This window comes from Cavia porcellus, unplaced genomic scaffold (assembly GCF_034190915.1).
Source record: "Cavia porcellus strain 051 isolate PalLab524CR breed Dunkin Hartley unplaced genomic scaffold, mCavPor4.1 scaffold_16, whole genome shotgun sequence".
In the NCBI taxonomy this organism is placed as follows: Eukaryota; Metazoa; Chordata; class Mammalia; order Rodentia; family Caviidae; genus Cavia; species Cavia porcellus.
In genome coordinates, this window is record NW_026947499.1 from 33,944,989 (window position 1) to 33,964,050 (window position 19,062).

At 47.1% G+C, this 19,062-nt stretch overlaps 1 protein-coding gene across 4 annotated transcripts; it reads right to left on the reverse strand.

Moving 5' to 3' along the window:
- Positions 1-10,611: 10,611 nt before the first annotated feature.
- LOC111753915 (uncharacterized) lies at positions 10,612-16,190 on the reverse strand. Of its 4 annotated transcripts, XM_063226341.1 has the most exons (4): positions 16,093-16,184; positions 15,931-16,003; positions 14,581-14,803; positions 10,628-11,502 (listed from the first exon to the last, which is right to left on the reverse strand). In XM_063226341.1, exons 1-4 carry the CDS (start codon positions 16,125-16,127, stop codon positions 11,456-11,458), a joined length of 378 nt encoding a protein of 125 aa, XP_063082411.1. In that variant the 5' UTR covers positions 16,128-16,184; the 3' UTR covers positions 10,628-11,455. The 4 variants fall into 4 exon arrangements, 3 of the variants coding, with proteins under 3 accessions (XP_063082410.1, XP_063082409.1, XP_063082411.1); XR_010039806.1 differs by lacking the exon at positions 14,581-14,803 and having other exon boundaries at positions 10,629-11,502; positions 16,093-16,190; XM_063226340.1 differs by lacking the exons at positions 15,931-16,003; positions 16,093-16,184 and having other exon boundaries at positions 10,612-13,126; positions 14,581-15,920.
- Between the last annotated feature and the right edge of the window lie 2,872 nt (positions 16,191-19,062).

Consider the following 19,062-nt stretch of genomic DNA (forward strand, 5'->3'; position numbering starts at 1 on the left):
TGGAGACATTATTTTTTTCCCCATGCATGGTGACAATGGAAAGCAAGAGTGCAGTTTGGGCTAAAATCAGGGGAGGCATGTGTGAGACAAGGTTGTGCTTTGCCTGACCACCTGGGGCTTTGCTGACCCCTGGTTCCCACCCAGGGCTCAATGTCATCACCTGCGTGTGTGACTTGTGAGGTTGCAACACCTTCGAGGTTGTGCCTTGCCTCACTGGCTGGGCTCGCCTCCCTCCCTCCCCAAGAACCCTCCTGCTGGGACAACCAGCAGAGATTAGGCAAAAAGTGAGACGGGGAGGGAGAAGCCCATGCCCCTACAAAGCATGGCACTCCTTCCTGTCCCCTACTGGGACCCAGGGAGCCTCAGGCTGCAGGGGCTGGAGTGCAGGTGTTCAGGTCAGCCAGGGCTACCATCAGAATCTCATGTCCCAGGTTGAACCTGCTTCTACCTGCCAGGAGCTGATTCAAGCGGTGACTCACTGCTAATTCTATAAATTGCTCCTTGCCAAGGAAACAGCAACGCAGGAAGGGAGCAGGCTCTGTGGACCAAAGCACAGTCTCCTCCCCTGACCTCACACCGTAGCTGGGTGAGAGTGCTCCAGGCTGAGAGTATCGGTATGGCCTCCTGCCTGCTCAGAACACAGGCTAACTCCCACTTTCCCTCAGCAGATTCTGCAGGCCTCTGATCTCTTGGATCAGGTCCTGTCTTCTAGCCAAGGGAGCCCTTGCCTGGCTGCCTGGGCACTGAAGGGTTGAGTTGGCTGGGGTGGGTATGTGAATGGGAGGGCCTGATAGAACCACCCCAAAATGGTCTAGCAGACAGCAGGAGAAAGAGATGGCCTTACTTTGCTATAAAATGTTTTCAGTCAGGGGTGGTGGAGGAAAGATAAATCCTTTCAAAGGCAGTGCAGACTGAGTGTGTATGCATGTGTGTGTGTGTGTGTGTGTTTGTGTGTATGTGTGTGTACGTGCCTGCATGTGTCCTTTGCTGGCAGTACAGTTTTAAAATATACAGTCACATTTAGAGACCATTGTGGAACCAGGACCAGGGCACTCCGCATCCTAAACTCAGGATCTATTATCCTTTCAAATTATGGTAAATTGCTGGCCTTAGTGGCACATGCTTGTAATCTCAGCACTCTGGAAGCTGAGGCAAAAGGATTGCTCAAGGTCAGCCTGAAACACATATGGAAACCTTGACTCAAAAAGTGAAAGAAAACAGAAAGGAAGGAAAGAAAGAAAGGATGGATCAGAAGATAAACTGTTGGGGATTATACATACAAAGGGACAGAGGAAGACAAATCCTGAGGCTGTTACCCTGCTATTATTTAAGAGGAAAGAAGAGAGGGGCAGGGCTGATATGGAAGGGGTGCACAATTGCTTTGTATGTCTCTCATCGCTCTCCTGAGGAGCTATTTCAGGCGTCTCAGCATTATTAGTGGGCTCAGTAATCCCTGGAGCTGAGTTCAGAACTCAGAACTTCGAGCTCCATCTAGTGGTTCCCAGGGACAGGGTCAGGCTGCTAAGCAAACCTGCGGGAGGTCAGGAAGCTCAGTTTAAGTGGGCAGGAGATGCATGTTCCAGGAGACTGTTCCAGGTTGAACAAACCTGGTTCCAGCCTCACAGCTAGAAGCCAGCCTGAATTTCAGTGGGACTATGGGCTTGTTGGGATTATCCACTACCCTGCCATAAGCTATGGCTGGTTTGCTGGGATTAATCAGCTTGGATCTGAACTCTATCTATCCACATTGTCTGTAGCAGAGACACTCCTTACAGTGGACATTTTCTCCTTCTCCTCCTCCTCCTCCTCTTTTGTCTCCTCCTCCTCCTCCTCCTCTTCTCTTCCTCCCCTTCTTCTTCTTCTTTTTCTTCTTCTTCTTCTTCTTCTTCTTCTTCTTCTTCTTCTTCTTCTTCTCCTTTTCCTTCTCCTCTTCCTCTTCCTCTTCCTCCTTCTTCCTCTGCTGCTGCTGCTACTTTTTGTTTTTTGGGGCCTTTTGGGCAGGGTTTTGTTATGCAGTTCAGGCTGGATTTGAACTCATTTGTAACCAGGCTGGCCTTGAACTCTGAAGGGTCCTTCTGCTTCAGGCTCCCAAATGCTTGAATTACAGCTATCTATCACCGTGCCCAGCTGTTCTTGTTTTTGTATGAGTGTGAACACAGTTTCTAGGGTTTTTTTTTTTTTGGTGTGGATGTTGTTTTTCCATTTTGTTCTTGTTTTTATTTCTTCCTTATTTCTTTCCCTCTTGTCTTCACCAGTTTCCCAGTGTTTGTGTGATCTTTCTTAATCTTCCAGCCTTGCTTCTAATCTCTTTCTCTTCTTCTATTTCTCTATTTTCCCCCTATTTGCTTTTAATTTTTCCCCCCTGAGGGCAAAATTGCTATATTGAGGGCTTATTTACTGCATAGAATTTTCTGATTCATTTTAGATGACTGAAGACTCATCCCCTTGCACCTTCAAAACAGCCAGCAGAGAAAGAGCACAACCCACATAGGCCCACTGTGGGTGAGGAGGCCTTATTGCTTCAGCTCACCCACACCACCTGCATGGGCCTGCAAACAGGGGCCCTTCTGAGGTGGGGGATTAGAGTAGGCTAAACTCAGTGGATAAGTGGGCGTGACCTGTCAACCACTGAGACCCAGAACACAGTTTCCAAACCCTGCATCTGGGACCAATCAGATATCTGGTGCAAAGTCAAGCAGGTTTCTGATAGGATGGCCTAGAACTGACGTCAGGATGAAGAAAGAGAGATACAAAACCCACCACCACCACCGCCGCCACCACCACCGCTGCCACCATCATTAACCTCATGACTGCTGTGAGCTTTTCTTAGTGGTTGCTCTCACTCCAGAGTGCACTTTTTTTTCTACCTTAACAAATGTAAATCTTTCCTATTTTTTAAGCATATGTCTTGTTCAATTGTTTATTTAGGACACCAGGAACCTGGAAAGAATCTCTGTGGAAACCCAAAATCCTATAACATTCCCCCAGTAGGCCAGCTCCTCAAGAGGAGATTCACTGAAATTTGGCCCCTGGCTGGCTAGCATGCATGCTGGACTCCTGGGCCATCATCTCTGATCTCTTCAATTGCCCACAGACCTTAAAGAGCTCTCCTGATCTCCTGGAGGTGGAGGGACCATCTGGCCTGATGTCAAGTGTTACAGCAGAACTCCTTGGCTGCGGGCTGTGAAGCTGGCTGCTCCTTACTCCTTCCTCAAATCATTCACCCTTTGCTGGGCACAGAGCCTGTAATCCCTAGCACTTCTGGTAGATTGGGGCAGGAAGACTGAACGTGTCAGCCCAGTCTGGGCAATTTAGCAATTTAGTGAGATCCTGTCTCAGAATAAAATTTAAGAAGAGGGCTGGGAAGGTAACTTAGTGTGACCCCTAGTACTAAAAGAAAAGAACCCCTTGAGGGGACCTTGCCTTTACAGCTGGGATCTCTAAACTCTACTCTGCATCCAGGACAAGGGTTCAAAATATACTTGGCTGGGGGCTGACTCACGTTGGGCCTAAATGTGGGACAATGAGATGAGTGTTTTCTTAGGAAGATTTTGTGAGGTTTTTTTTTCTGATTTAAGGAATACATTCAATTGGTGTCATCTTTTCATACCTCCCTCCTTTTTTTTTTTTTTTTTTTGTTGCGGTACTGGGGATTGAACTCATGACCTTGTGCTTGCCAGGCAGGCGCTTATGCCGCTGAGCTAACTTCCCCAGCCCACCTCCCTCCTTCTTTTAGTCTTGAATACCGATACAATGCCTAAACTTCAGCAGCCATCTTATGACCCTGAGGCTACAAATTGACACACTGATGACAGGTGAAGAAAAATCTAGAAGCAATGGGTGTGATGATACAGTGAGATGCTGGTCTATCCTATGTAGCCTGCTTCCACCCAGACTTCTCATTAGCTCTGAGCTCTTGTTGGTTTGATTTTCTTTTACTTGCTACTAAATATATTTATAATTGATATGCCAGCTTCCAACCCTCTAATTTACAATACTTTTAAATTTGCAGAAACTTTTTTTTAACAGAATACTCTTCTTGTTATCATAGGCACAGTTACCAGAGTCATCTGCACAATCAAATCACAAATTACCCAAATGATGAAGGCATTAGGCTCCTCCTTGTCCATACAAGTTTTGTACCCGCAAAGGACCCTCCCCCCCCCCCCAATTAGTTTGAGGAGTCCCTAGGCTTTTATCTCACATTTATTCAACAGCAAGTCTTCCCTTCTCTCCCTTTCCCGCTGCAGGGCTCCCAGGGAATGGGAAAACTATGGGAACCTGGGCTGCCAGGCACGGGTAACATTCAGGGGCGTCTCACTGCGCCCCCTGGTGGCGGTAGCGGTGGTGGGCCTCACTGTCTTAACTGCGTCCACTCGCAGGCCTGGCTGGGCTGTTGGGACTCCGTTCATATAGAAGGGCTCTCACTGAGTGACCTTATTTATAGCTTCTCTTCCTCTGATCTTTGAGGACTGCAACACTTGTGCTGCTTCTCTCCTCCCTCCCCGACTTCCACTTATCCCTAGGTGGAGCCATGGGGGGGGGGGAGTCCTAACGTCACGTGACAAACATGCAAATCCGCCAACTTCAGAGGCAGCAGCATCTCCTTGTATGTCCACTGGCCACTCAGTCCCTGCATGTATGTAGGGACTCAGGATGAGTCGGCATATTCATCCCTGGGGACCATCTGCCGTCTCCCACCTCCCATCCTGCCCACTGCTGAGCTCTTCACCAAGTGTGGTGAAGAGAAGGAGCAACTTGAACTGTCATATCTTGCTGGTAGGAGAGCAGCCGGGGACAACAGATTGGTGTCCTATAAAGGGTGACAGGCATGCAACCGACAGACTCCTGGGATCGCACAGGAAGTCTGTGTGAAAAGTTTTAGCATTTTTATTCAGAATCAACAAACATTGGAAACAAGCCAAGCATCCTTCAGCTGTTGAATGGGTAATCAAACCTCGGAGCATCCACTTGGTAAAATTCTACTTAGCAAGGAAAAGAACACACCTCCCAGGCACTTTGAGGCCTTTCAGGTGTCAGCATGTGCTGAGTGACAGCATGCTCAGCCACCTCCCCAGTAGTAGGCTTTTATGCACAAGGGAAGGAATGCTGGCCAGAAGTTGCCTGGCGGTAGGATGTAGGGAGGACTGACCAGAAAGGGTCTTGGGGGAGTGGAGATTGTATATGATAGCACAGGCTCTAGATCTCAACCAAAATTACCAAAGCATTGCTGTGTCAAAATTCAGAGGAAACTGGTTACAGTGGCACATACAATTTCAGCAGTTGGGAGGCTGAAGCAGGACAACCCTGAATTTGAAGCCATCCTGGACTACATAGCAAAACCTTGTCTCAAACAAAACCTCAGAGGAAGCTGAGCATGGTGGCAAATACTATAATCTCCCCTCTCTCTGAGGGGCTGAGGCAAGAGGATCTCCACTGGTTTGAGGCCAGCCTGGGTTACATAATGAGTTCAAGGCCAGTCAGAACTAAACAGTGAGACACTGTCAGAAATTTTTTTTCTGAGTCAGAGTCTTGCTAAATTGTCCTATCTGAACTTGAACTTGCAATTCTCCTGCCTTAGCCTCCTGAGCGCTGGAATTTCACATCAGGTTGACATTTTCACTTTACGATAGGTTTCTTGTGATGCCAATCCTTGTAAGTTCAGGGGCATCTGATCTATTTCAGCACTGCCACCAGTGTGGTTCTCTTAAAACTCTGAGTCAAATCACGTCACTCTTCTACTCAAAGCCTTCTGGAGGGGATGGGTGTATGACTCACAGCAGGGCGTTTGCCTAGCATGCACAAGGCTCTGGAATTCCCAGTATTACAAAAATAAGAAAAACAAAAACAGAAAACCCTTTGCTGGCTCCTGGCTTTACTCAAAGGAAATGCTGTCATCTTCCGGGCCTCCCTTCCCACCTCTTCCCAGCATCCCTCCAGCTTAACCGGCTTCGTAGTTATTTTGTGCAGCACAGCAGACATGAAGCCGCCCCGGGCTGAGGCACGCGCAGCTTCCGCTTCCTCCTGATGAGTGTGCGCTTCCCTCTCTCACTTCCCACACCTTTGCTCAGCTGTCGCCCTGTCACCGGCTTGTTTACCACAGTACAGTAAGAACCCCTTCCTCATCCTTCCTTACTTTCCCTTTCCTAGGACATTTATCACCGCCTACCATACTGTATGTTCTAGTTCTTTGTTTGTTGTCCCTGCCCAAACACCCACACTAGAAGCCTCTGTCCCTGTGTTTGTCAGCTCTGTTATTACTGCCTGTGTACTTGACTACTTTTCCCAAGAAATTATTCTGACTCTATTAGGGGGTTAGACCTTTGTCTTATCCACTTGGGTACAGGCAGTACCAAGGACTGGTACCTACCTGGAGAAAGGGCCCCTCCCAGCAGTAGATGCTGGTACATGTTTTGTTACTGGCGATCACTCCAATTGATTCCCTCAACTGGATGGGCAACATGGGCATTTCTCTTGCGTTGTCTTAATTAAGCACTAGAGCACCACATTCTCCCTGAGACCTTCCCACTCTACCTGTCTTGTGCCCCAGTATCCTGGGCTCCACTTCGTGAAAAGGCCTCAGCCCCAGAGAGCAGGAAAATCTCCTTCATTCAATTCAGTTCTGCCCCTTTAATCACGGGTCCTCTAGTCTGACAGTCTGTTCCCGGTAACCTCGTGGCATTCTTGCTTATCTAGCTCATTGCCAGGTACACACTAATATCTTTCCTGTGGGAGTTAAGGTTTGCTGATGGTTCCACACTCAGGAGCTGCAAAAGTAAAAAGGACTTTAGTTGGGACTCTTAGAAATTGCGGTTCAGACAGAGATGGAGGCCACTCTGAATTGGGAGGGTACGGAGAGTGAGTATATATGGGCTACTGAACGTTGGGAAGAAGCAGAGACTATATGACCGACTGAGTATAAAGGAAGCTGGGTGTGGCTATGCATGTCTCTAATCCTAGCACTCTGAGAGAATGAGCAACAGGATTGCAAGTTCAAACCCAGTCTGGGTAATTTAGCAACTTAGCAAGACCCTATCTCAAAATAAAATATAAAATAAAATAAAAAAGACTAGAGATGTAGCTCAGTGGTAGAGCATACCTGTGTTTAATCCTCAGTACCAGAAGAAAAAGCAAATAAAAGAAAGAATGTATGAGCAGAATGGAAATGCCTATAAAGCAAGAGCCTGTAAGCTTCTTGTGTTTGTTTTTCTGAGACAGAGTGTTGAACTCTGTAGCCCAAGTTGGCTTTGAACTTGTGGCAGTCCTCCTGCCTCAGCTTCCTAAGGGTTGGTATTATAAGCGCTTACCACCATGACTAGCTCATAGTTTTCCTTCTGTTTTTGAAGATCGCAGTTCTTCAGGGTCGTACTGCCAGCCAGGTCAGCCATCCCTCCCAGAGCAATGTACTTGTGTGCTGCCTGCTGTGCTGAGCCTGGCTCATTGGGACAGAGCTGTCATTGTGACCCTGTGGCTCACTTCTACTTATGGGTCTTTCTTCCTTCCTTTCTTCCTTCCTTCCTTTCTTTTTTTTTTTTTTTTTTTTGGATTTTTACCGGTACCAGGGATTGAACTCATGACCACACGCTTGCAAGGCAGGCGCTTATGCCGCTGAGCTAAATCCCCAGCCCCGAAAGATTTCATTTTCAATGGGGCCTCATTGGGAAGAAACACTGCAGTCAGTCCCATGCCTGACAGTCTGTCTCTCTGAAGGGCAAAAAAAAAAAAAAGTCATGGGTTATATATAATTATATGTATCTCGAGAGTTGGAACTTAGAGATGTAGCTCAGTGGAGATCTCGATCGGGCAGTGGTCTGCTGCTCATTCGCTCAGGATGGAGATTGGATAGAGACCTGTCTGCAGTAAGAAACACAGAGGCGACTGGAGGGTGATTTTGGCTCTTGTCACAAGATGTTTGTCCTTTAAACTTGTTTCTGGAATCTGAGGGGACTGCCCCAAGAGAGTGACTCATCGAGAATGGACAAGTCAGAACGAAGGCAGAGAGGTCACACTGTGATCCTGCATTTGTTACCCTTCCCGATCTTACAGTGCCTGCTTGACATAGTTCAATGTCCGCCCTGCCCTCATCTTGTTTATGTTTGAGGACAGACCGTCTGTAGGCCACAAGTTCCTCTTTAGGCGTGCCAGCCAACGCTGGCTGGATCTCAGATGGCTACCAGTGTGGCCAGCAGATGACCTCTGCATGCTAAACACGCCCCCCCCCCCGCAATATAGGGGAAATAAATGTAACACTCAACCTGCTAGATGTTAGATACACCGAGTTCATGTCCTCAAAACCAAGGAATAAACCCTAAGGAACCACAGAGGTGTAGAGTAGGAAAACTTTATTGAGAGTGATAGCTCTTAAGAGACAGAAGTGGACCCAAAAGTGGGTTGCCAAGGAGCCCACTTCACAGAGGAAGGTTCATAGAGCAAAATCATGCAGTTGGCTACAAGGTGGATTAAAACGATGATTAGTCAATGAGATTATAAGTATTGCTGCTTAGGTAATATTGATCCAATGGGGAAGCAGTTCTCATAGCAAGTGTATATGGAAAGAACAAAGACGTTTTTTAGGAAGGGATGGATCCAGAGGTCTTGGTCACCCACCATGGTGACTGATGTTTACCAAGACTTTGTTGAATTAGGTGATGTCAATTCTCCTTATTCCCTGGGGAAGTATCTAGGCCTGATCACTCTGTCTTTACCTCGAGCCCTTTACCCTGGGATCTAACAGTTGTGCCTCTGGCCACAGTTGTAATGAGTTTTTATCTTTGCACTGACTCCCTCAAGAACCTGACCCTATCTGAGGGCCTATAGTATTTCTACCTAAACTTGGCTTTCAATACCACTATGTCCTGACACTTGATGATTGCATGACAATGACCAGAAAGAACCACTTAAGGAAGAAAAAGAAGCAGTGCCCCAAATCCTTGAAAATCTCTACTCATTCTCAGAAAAGATATTAATAGTTCTCTCCCTTGTCCCTATTGTGAGTTATTCACCACACACAAAAGGAAATCACAGCTGGGTGTGGTGGCACACACCTTAGCACTCTATAAACTAAAGCATAAAGATCAGAAGTTAAAGCCCAGCCTGGGCAACTTAACAACTCAGTGTGAGGCTGTCTCAAAATAAAAAATAAGACTAGGAATGTAGATCAGTGCAGATGCCCTGGGTGCAATCCCTAGTAGCACTCTATTGTGAATCTAAGTTAAAACATGTGAAATTTATAATGTTATGATATTTGTCTAATGGTATATTATTATTATTATTTTGTCTTTTTCCTTTTTATCGGTACTGGGGATCAAACTCACAACTGCCTGCTTGCAAGGCAGGCGCTTATGCCGCTGAGCTAAATCCCCAGCCCCTATTATTTTGTTCTTGTACAAGTTAAATTTAAATTGGTTGCTAAAGTTACTGATACTCCTTTAGACAATAGCACTAGAGAAAAATATTAGAACACCTTTGAGAGACTTTAATGTAAACTTCTGTAAGATGGTTCTCTTTAAATGGAAATCTAGCTCAGACTTACAAAATATACATGCCTACATAAAAACCGAGACTCCTTCCACTGTTTAAGCAGCACTAGGCTGGTGGCCAGACTTAAGACTTGGAGGACAGGTTTCACTGAGACAGACTCTGATCCTCCTCTATGCTCTAGAGAAAATGTCAAGTTTGTTCTGCTTCAGTTTCCTACCTCTACTCATTTCCCACTTTGTACTTTCCTTACTGAGGCATGTAAGTCAGAAAGAACTCAAACCTTTTCCTTCTTAGTTAAGCCCATAGAAAATGAGCCTTTGCTAATGCCAAAATCAGGGAAGTCATCTTAGATAAAGGCCACATATCTCGTCTCTGTGTCAGATGAGACATTGATTGGAACTGTGCCCGTCCAGAACACACATGAGAGCCATGTCCTGGCTCAGTGTTCTGGGCAAATCTCCTTTGGAGATTAAACCTGAGACACAGTGGGGAGAACTAACTGACTTTCACATGACAGTGGAAGGAGCTATCCCCCAAAGCAGCACATGTATGGGACCTAAACACATTTATAACAACGAGACTCTCCAACCTCTCAAGTTGTGGACATTAAAACCTTTATTCATAGAGCAGTAGGTGATGATCTTGCTCAGGCTTTTAACTATCCCTTATAGAATTTTGACATACAGTGGTCACTCTGCCCGCTAATTAATCACTCTTATAGCAGCTGCCACCCTCAAAAAGCAGAGGACAGGTTCCCCAGCATCTATTTGGTGAATCCCCATTGAAGCCATTGGCCAATGGAATCAGTGGAATGTTGACCAGACAGACAGCTGGTTTCCTTTCTGGAGACTGATCTCTGGTTATCTTGATATAGGGGAATGAAACTCCCAACTTACTATGTTACTATGTCCTCGAGCTCCTGTTCTCTAAAATCGAAGAATGAATTTTAGGAACAACAGAGGTGAAGCATAGAATATATTCATTGAGAGAAAGAAAGCTTCTGTCAGAGAGAGAGAGACAGAAGGGGACCTGAGTGGGTTGCTCATCACTCTGTCTTTTCCAGGGACTTTTATAGAGTAAAATTGTGGGTTCAAGGTGGGGGAAAGATTCGGAACTCACAAAGCAGATGGGCATAAGGTGGGAAATAACTATAGTTAGCCAATAAGATCAATAGTTTAGGTAAAATTGATTACATTGTAAGGTCGGCGTCGCAGGGAAGAAGACCCCAAGGACTCACGTCTTTAAGGGTGAAAGCTTTATTTCCATGAGCATGGGGTCCGTCCAGCAAACGAGTGCGGAGGACCCCGAAGGGAAGTTACACAGGGTTTTTAAAGGCATAAACCGCAAAGCAGGCGATGTTATAGAAGCAGATCGCATTGGTTAGTTTTGAACGGCGCAGGGTTTGGCAGGAGCTGATTGGAGGGGCTCAGGGTTGGGTAACTTTAGTGTCTGGGGGTCATAGCCCAGTCACTGTGTTCCCGGAACAGTGGTTTATCTTTTTTTTGTTTTTGTTTTTGTTTTTACCAACGGAAAGTCCCTTCTTGTTTTGTACAGATAGCTCGGGGGGGGGGGGTGGCAGCTGTAAAGTTAACTCTTTCATTCCCCCCTTTTCTTGTGAATAACCTTTAATCTTAAAGGTCTTGTATGGGCAGGGGGTCATCTTGTAGGAGCACACAAGGGAGGTGTATGGAACAGTTTTAGGGGGTCTTTCGGCACAGCTTTAGCTTTAGGGGGTTATCAGACCGTTTAAGTTCCCAGTGATTGTCCTCTGGCGCCGAAGCTGGTTTCAGATGTGACGCATGGATCCTAGAGGTGATGCCGTCGACCTTTACCGCTGTGGGAGTGGTCAGTAGGATCTGGTATGCTCCTTTCCAGCGAGGTTGTAGGGTCTCTTGTTGATGACACCGGACGAGCACAAAGTCTCCCACTTGGTATGGATGCGGTATGGGAGATTCGCTGGGAGTGTAGGCTGAGGCTAGCTGGGTCCACAAATCCTTTTGTAGGCAGTCAAGGGCGATGAGCCTGTCAGACAAGGAGGTTGGTAACAGGGTGGAATGTTCAGTCAAGGGAGTGAGATCCCGAATGGGGGGTGGAGTGCCAAAGAGGATCTCAAAGGGAGTGAGGTTAGGGGGTTTGGCTGACAGAGTGTTCCGTGCACGAAAAAGAGCATAAGGCAGGAGCATCGTCCAATCTTTTAAGCCAGTCTCATGAGCTAATTTAGTGAGGGTCTCCTTAATAGTTCTATTCATCCTCTCTACCTGTCCTGAACTTTGGGGTCTATAAGCACAATGTAATTTCCAATCAATCCCCAATATGTTGGCCAATCCCTGACTTACCTTAGCCACAAACGCTGGCCCATTATCAGACCCTATTACCTTTGGTAATCCGAACTGGGGAAAAATTTCTTCCATCAACTTCTTTGCGACTACGGCAGCAGTTTCCTTTTTGGTAGGAAAGGCCTCAATCCATCCAGAAAAGGTGTCCACAAAGACTAACAGATATTTTAGTCCATACCGGGCAGGTTTAATTTCAGTAAAGTCTACTTCCCAGTATTGTCCAGGTCTGGAACCACACAATCTTTTGCCTGGAGCCAGCTTGGACCAAGAAGCTACTCCCGTCAGTGAAGTAGGTCACCTCAGCATCGGGTAAGGGGTAGTCCAACAGGTCTGATCGCGCCCCGGTTTCCTCTGCCAGGATATCTTGGCAAGTGTGAAGAATTGGTTCTGGGGTTTCTTCTGGTAGTAGGGTTGCCGGATTGAGGGTCACCAGGGGCCCAAAGGTTATTTTGTCTTTATTGAGTAAGAGGCTTTGGTAATGTGTAATCCGGGCGTTTGAGAGCCACCTATCGGGAGGTTGGCGGATGACACTTTCTAGCGTGTGTGGGGCAATAATTGTTAATTTTTGTCCCAAAGTCAGTTTGTCAGCGTCCTTAGTGAGCAGGGCTGCTGCTGCAATAGCCTTTAGGCATGGTGGCCATCCATTTGCCATAGTATCTAGTCTCTTTGAGAGGTAAGCCACCGGCCGTTTCCATGGCCCAAAGGTCTGAGTTATCAGGTAGAGCTAGGGCCGGGGCAGATAGGAGGGCTCGCTTGATGGCATCGAAGGCCTGTTGGTGATCCTTTCCCCAGACAAAGGGTGATCCTCCCTTAAGCAATGGGTAAAGGGGAGCTGCCAAGGATGCGAATCCTGGGATCCACAGCCGGCAAAACCCCGCCGTACCCAGAAATTCTCGAAGCTGTTTTTGGCTTTTGGGGGGAGGAATCTGGACCACAGTCTGTTTTCTAGCCTCAGCGAGCCATCTTTTTCCTTCCCTTAGGGTGTAACCCAGGAAGATTACCTCTCGTTTGCAGATCTGAGCCTTTTTTGCCGATGCTCTGTACCCCAGAGCGGCCAACTCACGTAGGAGATCTTGGGTCCCGTTGTTGCAGTCCTTCTCTGAATCTGCTGCCGGCAGCAAGTCATCCACATATTGAAGTAGAGTGAGGTCCGGGTGTTGAGCCCGGAATGGAGCTAGATCTTTGTGGAGAGCCTCATCAAAGATAGTTGGGCTGTTCTTGAATCCCTGGGGGAGGCGCGTCCACGTCAACTGTCCATTTATTTTGGAGTCTGGGTCTGTCCATTCAAACGCAAACAGAGGTTGGCTGTCCTTATGAAGGGGTAAGCAGAAAAAGGCATCTTTCAAATCTAGGACAGTGTACCAGGTTCTGGATGGGTTTAAGCCACTGAGGAGATTATAGGGGTTTGGCACGGTGGGGTGGATGTCTTCCACCCTTTTGTTGACCTCTCTCAAGTCCTGTACTGGCCTATAATCATTGGTTCCTGGCTTTTTAACAGGGAGTAGTGGTGTATTCCATGCAGATCGACAAGGGGTTAATACCCCCTGATCTAAAAGTCTCTGTATATGTACCTTAATTCCTTGGTAGGCCTCTCTGCCAATGGGGTATTGTCTAACTCGGACGGGGGAGGCAGTGGCCTTTAGAGTGATCACCACAGGTGGCTGTTGGTTGGCTAGTCCCAATCCAGCCGTTTCAGCCCAGGAGTCTTTGAAATCAGCTAACTAAGCAGGAGGAACAGGCTGAAGACTCTGATCATTATAGAGCCTATATTCATCTTCCAACTTCAGAGTCAATATTGTGACTATGGGCTGTTCAACCTTTGGGTTGCGGAATGTCACCTGAGGTCCCTGGGGCTCAAAGGAAATCTTTGCCCCTAATTTAGTTAACAGGTCTCTTCCTAATAGGGGAGCAGGGCATTCTGGGATGACCAGGAAGGAATGTTTTACTTTTCCTTTTCCCAGGTCGACTGTGCGCTCGGTGGTCCATGAGCGGTATTTGCTTCCGTTAGCCCCTTGAACTAGCGATTTCTTGGTTGAAAGGGCTCCCAAGGGGGCCTGAAGGGCCGAGTAAACAGCTCCCATGTCGACCTCAAATTCCACGGGAGTCCCCTCCACCTTAAATGTTACCCTGAGCTCGGGGAGGGGAACCGAGCCCCGAAGTCCCTAATCTTCCTCATCTAAGGCGAGCATGGGGGTTCGCTGCCGCTGTGAGGACTGCTTTTCTCGTTCCTCTTTGGCTCGCTTCCTTTTAAGTTTTTCACAGTCTTTGATTAGGTGTCCTTTCTCCTTGCAATATGCACATTGGTCAGGGTCTAATGGGGGGTGATTGGGCTTTCCCTTTCCTGTCTCAGGCTTACCCTGAATAACTGTGGCCAACACTTTTGCCAATTCCTTGTTTCGTCTTTTGTCTCTAGCTAACTCCTTTTCCTCTTCTGTCTCTCGTTTATAGTAGACTTTTTCAGCTTCCTTAACGAGATCCCTCAGAGTTAGGTCTTGTAGACCATCTAGCCTTTGGAGCTTACGTCTTATATCAGGAGCCAATTGCCCTATGAAGGCCATGGCGATTGAGCACTGTCGGCCTTCATCTTCAGGGTCAAAAGGCGTGTACCGTCGGTAAGCCTCCATCAGGCATTCTAGAAAAACTGAGGGAGTCTCAGTGGGCCCTTGAGTTATTTCTCTTACCTTGGCCAAATTGGTAGGGCGCCTTGCGGCCGCCCGGAAACCCACCATTAGAGTCTGGCGATAGATGGAAAGATGCTGCCTACCGTCAGGAGAATTGGGGTCCCAGTTGGGGCGTTTCAGCGGGAAAAGATCGTCAATTTGATCAGGTCTCTGGGTGGGTCTGCCATCATCTCCTGGAACATTTTTTCGGGCCTGGAGAAGGATTCGATCTTTTTCCTTGGTGGTGAACAGGACCCTCAATAGTTGTTGGCAGTCATCCCATGTGGGTTGGTGAGAGAACATAAGCGAGTCCATTAGGCCTGTTAACTTAGAGGGGTCATCAGAGAAAGAGGGGTTATTATTTTTCCAGTTGTATAAGTCTGAGGATGAGAATGGCCAGTACTGAAGGGCCGGCATTTCTCCCTCCGCTGTCCCATCACTTATAGTGGGCCCATAGGGACAGAGAGGGAGAGTGACGACCGGGTCCTCCGGCCGCTGTCTACTGTGGGTGTTCCGGGCTGGGCCCTCAGGCCCAGGGGGACTGGCCTCGGAGCAGGCCGCAGAGGGGTGTGGGGAGTACAGAGAGAGAGTTGGAGCTGAGGGAAGGGAGGCCTCCGACTCCGGCGGGGAGACGGGTGGTGGAAGTGCATAAGGAGGAGGCCAGGCAGGTCGAGGAGGAGGGTGATCACAATCAAGCAGAGGGAGGTCAGGTTGGGAGTCGGGCAGGACCGGTGCAGGGGGCCCTTTCAGAGCCAAGAGTTTGGGTATGGAGGAGTCGGGCGGAGGAAGGAAGGGTTTTACCCACGGTGGGGGCTCCTCCCTGAGGTCCTGCCATACCAAGATGTAAGTGACCTGGTCGGGGTGGCCCTCTCGTCCGGGGTGGAAGATGATGTTCTTAACTGCTAAGATGAGGGGAAGGTGGAAAGTCCCCTCCAGTGGCCAACCCACGGAGAATGTGGGCCACTCAGACGAGCAGAAAGTCTGCCATTTACCTTTTTTAACCTGTAAGGAGAGATTGTGAGCCCTCTCTCGAACCTCTGACCAATGGTCGAGGGTGAGGGACAATGGGGACGATGTCGTTTGTCCCATGGTGTTCTGAAGACAAAGAGTGGTTAGCGTACGCGCGACACAACAAATAACCGATCACAACAGCCACAACACACAGGACAAACAGGCCGGCCACCTCACTCTCATGCATTAGCCTCACACCAAATGAGCCACCTTAGGGGGTGCCTCCAGATTGGCCCGGACAGACCACAGATTGGGAATGAAATTCCCCAGACCGATAGGAAAACCCTATCGCAGACGGTGAGTCACGGAAAACCGTGTGGGGTGTCCCCTGATCACCAAGGAACAGAAATCGCCCCTGAAGTAGAGCCGGAGTTCGGCCTGGGGCGAAGAGAAACGGTGGATCGATCCAAAATGAAAGTAAAAATATGACCAGTCATACTCACCCGAAGAGGGACGCTGAGCCGTTGAGATCGTCTCCCGTGAGACGTACGATCTCGCTGGAGCCTCCAAATGTAACTATAGTTAGCCAATAAGATCAATAGTTTAGGTAAAATTGATTACATTGTAAGGTCGGCGTCGCAGGGAAGAAGACCCCAAGGACTCACGTCTTTAAGGGTGAAAGCTTTATTTCCATGCGCATGGGGTCCGTCCAGCAAACGAGTGCGGAGGACCCCGAAGGGAAGTTACACAGGGTTTTTAAAGGCATAAACCGCAAAGCAGGCGATGTTACAGAAGCAGATCGCATTGGTTAGTTTTGAACGGCGCAGGGTTTGGCAGGAGCTGATTGGAGGGGCTCAGGGTTGGGTAACTTTAGTGTCCGGGGGTCATAGCCTGGTCACTGTGTTCCCGGAACAGTTGTTTATCTTTTTTTTGTTTTTGTTTTTGTTTTTACCAACGGAAAGTCCCTTCTTGTTTTGTACAGATAGCTCGGGGTGGGGGGGTGGCAGCTGTAAAGTTAACCCTTTCAACATTAGGGACAAATGGGAAAGTAAGTCATATAGGAAACAGGCATTTTTGGAACTGTGACCTTTCCCCTAGAGGGATGGGATAGTGACTCCAGAGTGAGGGGGAACTAATTAGAATGTCAGTCCGCAGGATGTAGATGCATTTGTTTGATGCTTTGTCTTTTTGAGACAGGGTCTCTCTATGCAGTTCAGGCTGGCCTTGAGCTCACTTTGTAACCCAGGCTGGTCTTGAACTTGCTACGTTCCTCCTGCCTCAGCCTCCCTAGTGCTGGAATTACAGGCGTGAGTCACCATGTCCCCTCACCCCCATGCTTTGTCTTGAGGCCTGGCCCACAGCAGGAGGTGTCTGCCTCCCCCGAAGCTGCCAGGTGTTCGCACTGCCTCTATTGAGAATTTAGCCCAATCTCACTGCCTGTGATATTTCTAACTAACTCAGCTGCCTGCAACAATAATATTGGCTGGGCCAATAAAAACTAAGAACTGAGGGTCCTAGCCAGGGCAGCTCTCTGGTGGACACCCAAAAGTTCCTCAGCAGACATTTGCTCATGACCACTGAAAATCTCCACTTTTCTATCTTTATTTCTAAACTTTTCAGTGGATTTTCAGATCACTTAGACTACATTCCTCCCCCTTCAGAGGTAAGACTGAGATAGCTTGCAACAATTGTTTACATTTCACAGCAGGTAGTAGGAAAGGATTTACATTTGTAATTAAGAGTAAACAGGCGGGGCTGGGGATTTAGCTCAGCGGCATAAGTACCTGCCTTGGAAACAGGCAGTCATGGGTTCGTTCCCTGGTACCGATAAAAAGGAAAAAGACAAAAAAAAAAAAAAAAAAAAAAAAAGAGTAAATAGGCTTTGCTTTTCTGTGTGCCTAAAAACAAAACAAAAAAACTGGTGTGCCTTTACCAGCAGGTAAAATGTGATTGCTAGATGATAATTTGTAAATTTAACCTGAGAGCTTCAAAGACATAGAAATTTAAATGAAGTATAGCAGGGCTGGGGATTTAGCTGAGCCGGCATAAGTGCCTGCCTTGCAAGCGCGCAGTCATGAGTTCGATCCCTGGTACCGATAAGAAAAAAAAATGAAGTATAGCTTTATTCTGTTACTAGGAAAGGTTACCTAGGTAATTAAGTGGGAGACAAATGCCTGGAGACTCCTTTGCCCAGTGCATGGTGGGAGGCTCCTCCAGTCACTTGTTCTACCTATCTCTAGAGGGAAGGAGAAAAGCATCCTACTTCGGACTCACCTTTTATTGTATGCTCTCTTCCAATAAACAAGCAGTAGTTTATTACAAAGTTATGCTTCCTTCTTTAAGCATTCCTTATGGAAACAAAGTTCATGAGCTATCTGGGAAGACAGGTTTGCAGTCAGGCCAAGGGTGGATAGGCTGGCGAAATCTATCTTCCGTTCTCTCCAGACTGCATCCACCAGCTCTGGAGCAGTGTCAACCGAGGGACGCCTAGGGGATATTTAACAAATATCAATAAAAAAGGATGCCTTGTTTTATCTCTTTTATTTGCATAATTAGATAGCTCAATACCATTCATAGTTCAGTGAAAGGTCCTGAGTTCAATTATCAGGTCTAAAAAAGATTTCATACTTATGCCTTGCTTCTATATTACAGACATGGGCAGTACAGTGCCAAAGCCCCTCACTTAAGCATACATTCTTAAGCACCAGAAGATGTTCAACCCTTCCATGTTGAAAAAGAAACAATTAGTATTTCTCTGCAAGAGTGCGTGGCCTACCTACCTCCTAGAGCCAAAGTGGAATATAGAGGGATGTATTAATTATGATGTTCTTTTACAACTAAAATCATATTGTAAGAAAGAGGAAAAATGGCTAGAACTGCAGTATGTTAAATTTTTCTTAGCATTAAAAGATAATTCTTATCTATGCTCTCTTGTAATCCACAAACGAGCCCCCCAGAGATCCCTAACTCGAGCTCAAAAATGGGGCAAAACATATTTTTTAAAAAGCAGCACTGATTTATTTTATCCTGGGCCCAGCGACACAGTGCAGTTGGAGTTTGCAAAAGCTGTGTGTCTCTCTTAAAATTTGCAGCCTTTTTGTACATATCACAGTTTACAAAGTAAGGGCTTATGGGCATGGATCAGGAAATCTGCTACGGAGATGTTTCCTTAGCAGAGGACAGAGTAGTCTAGCAGTAATTAACAATCCTTTGTCAGCTTATTTTAGCACCACATCTGTTAGTTGTAGAGGGCAACAATGGTTAACATATGAATTAGGTTAGGTTCCCAGGGATTTACAATTCTTTACAGAGGGGAGCATTGATTAACATATCAGTTAGGTCACCCAGAGGGGAAAAAACCGTATACAGAACAGTAGGCGGCACAGTAGGCGGTGTTACAGGTACTTTGGCATAACACAAATGTAACAAGCAATAATGAAGCTCTTTTTGCTAGTGTACAGCAGCTCCAGGTAAAATTATAATCCTTATGAGGCCACTGCCATTCAAAGATCTCTTTTTCTCAGTGACTTAAAGCAAATTAAGCTAGAACTAGAAAAATTTTCAGATGACCCTGATAAGTACATTGATGTCTTTAGAGGATTTCCTCAGATCTATGAGCTAGGCTGGAAAGATGT

Bases quoted from the DNA above. Each gene is read 5' to 3' on its own strand.
- LOC111753915 (XM_063226339.1), bottom strand. From the start codon at position 15,565: ATGGGACAAACGACATCGTCCCCATTGTCCCTCACCCTCGACCATTGG. The intron at 11,503-14,580 runs GTAGGCAGCATC...CTTGTCTGACAG, and splicing joins GGACCCCAATTCTCCTGACG to GCTCATCGCCCTTGACTGCC.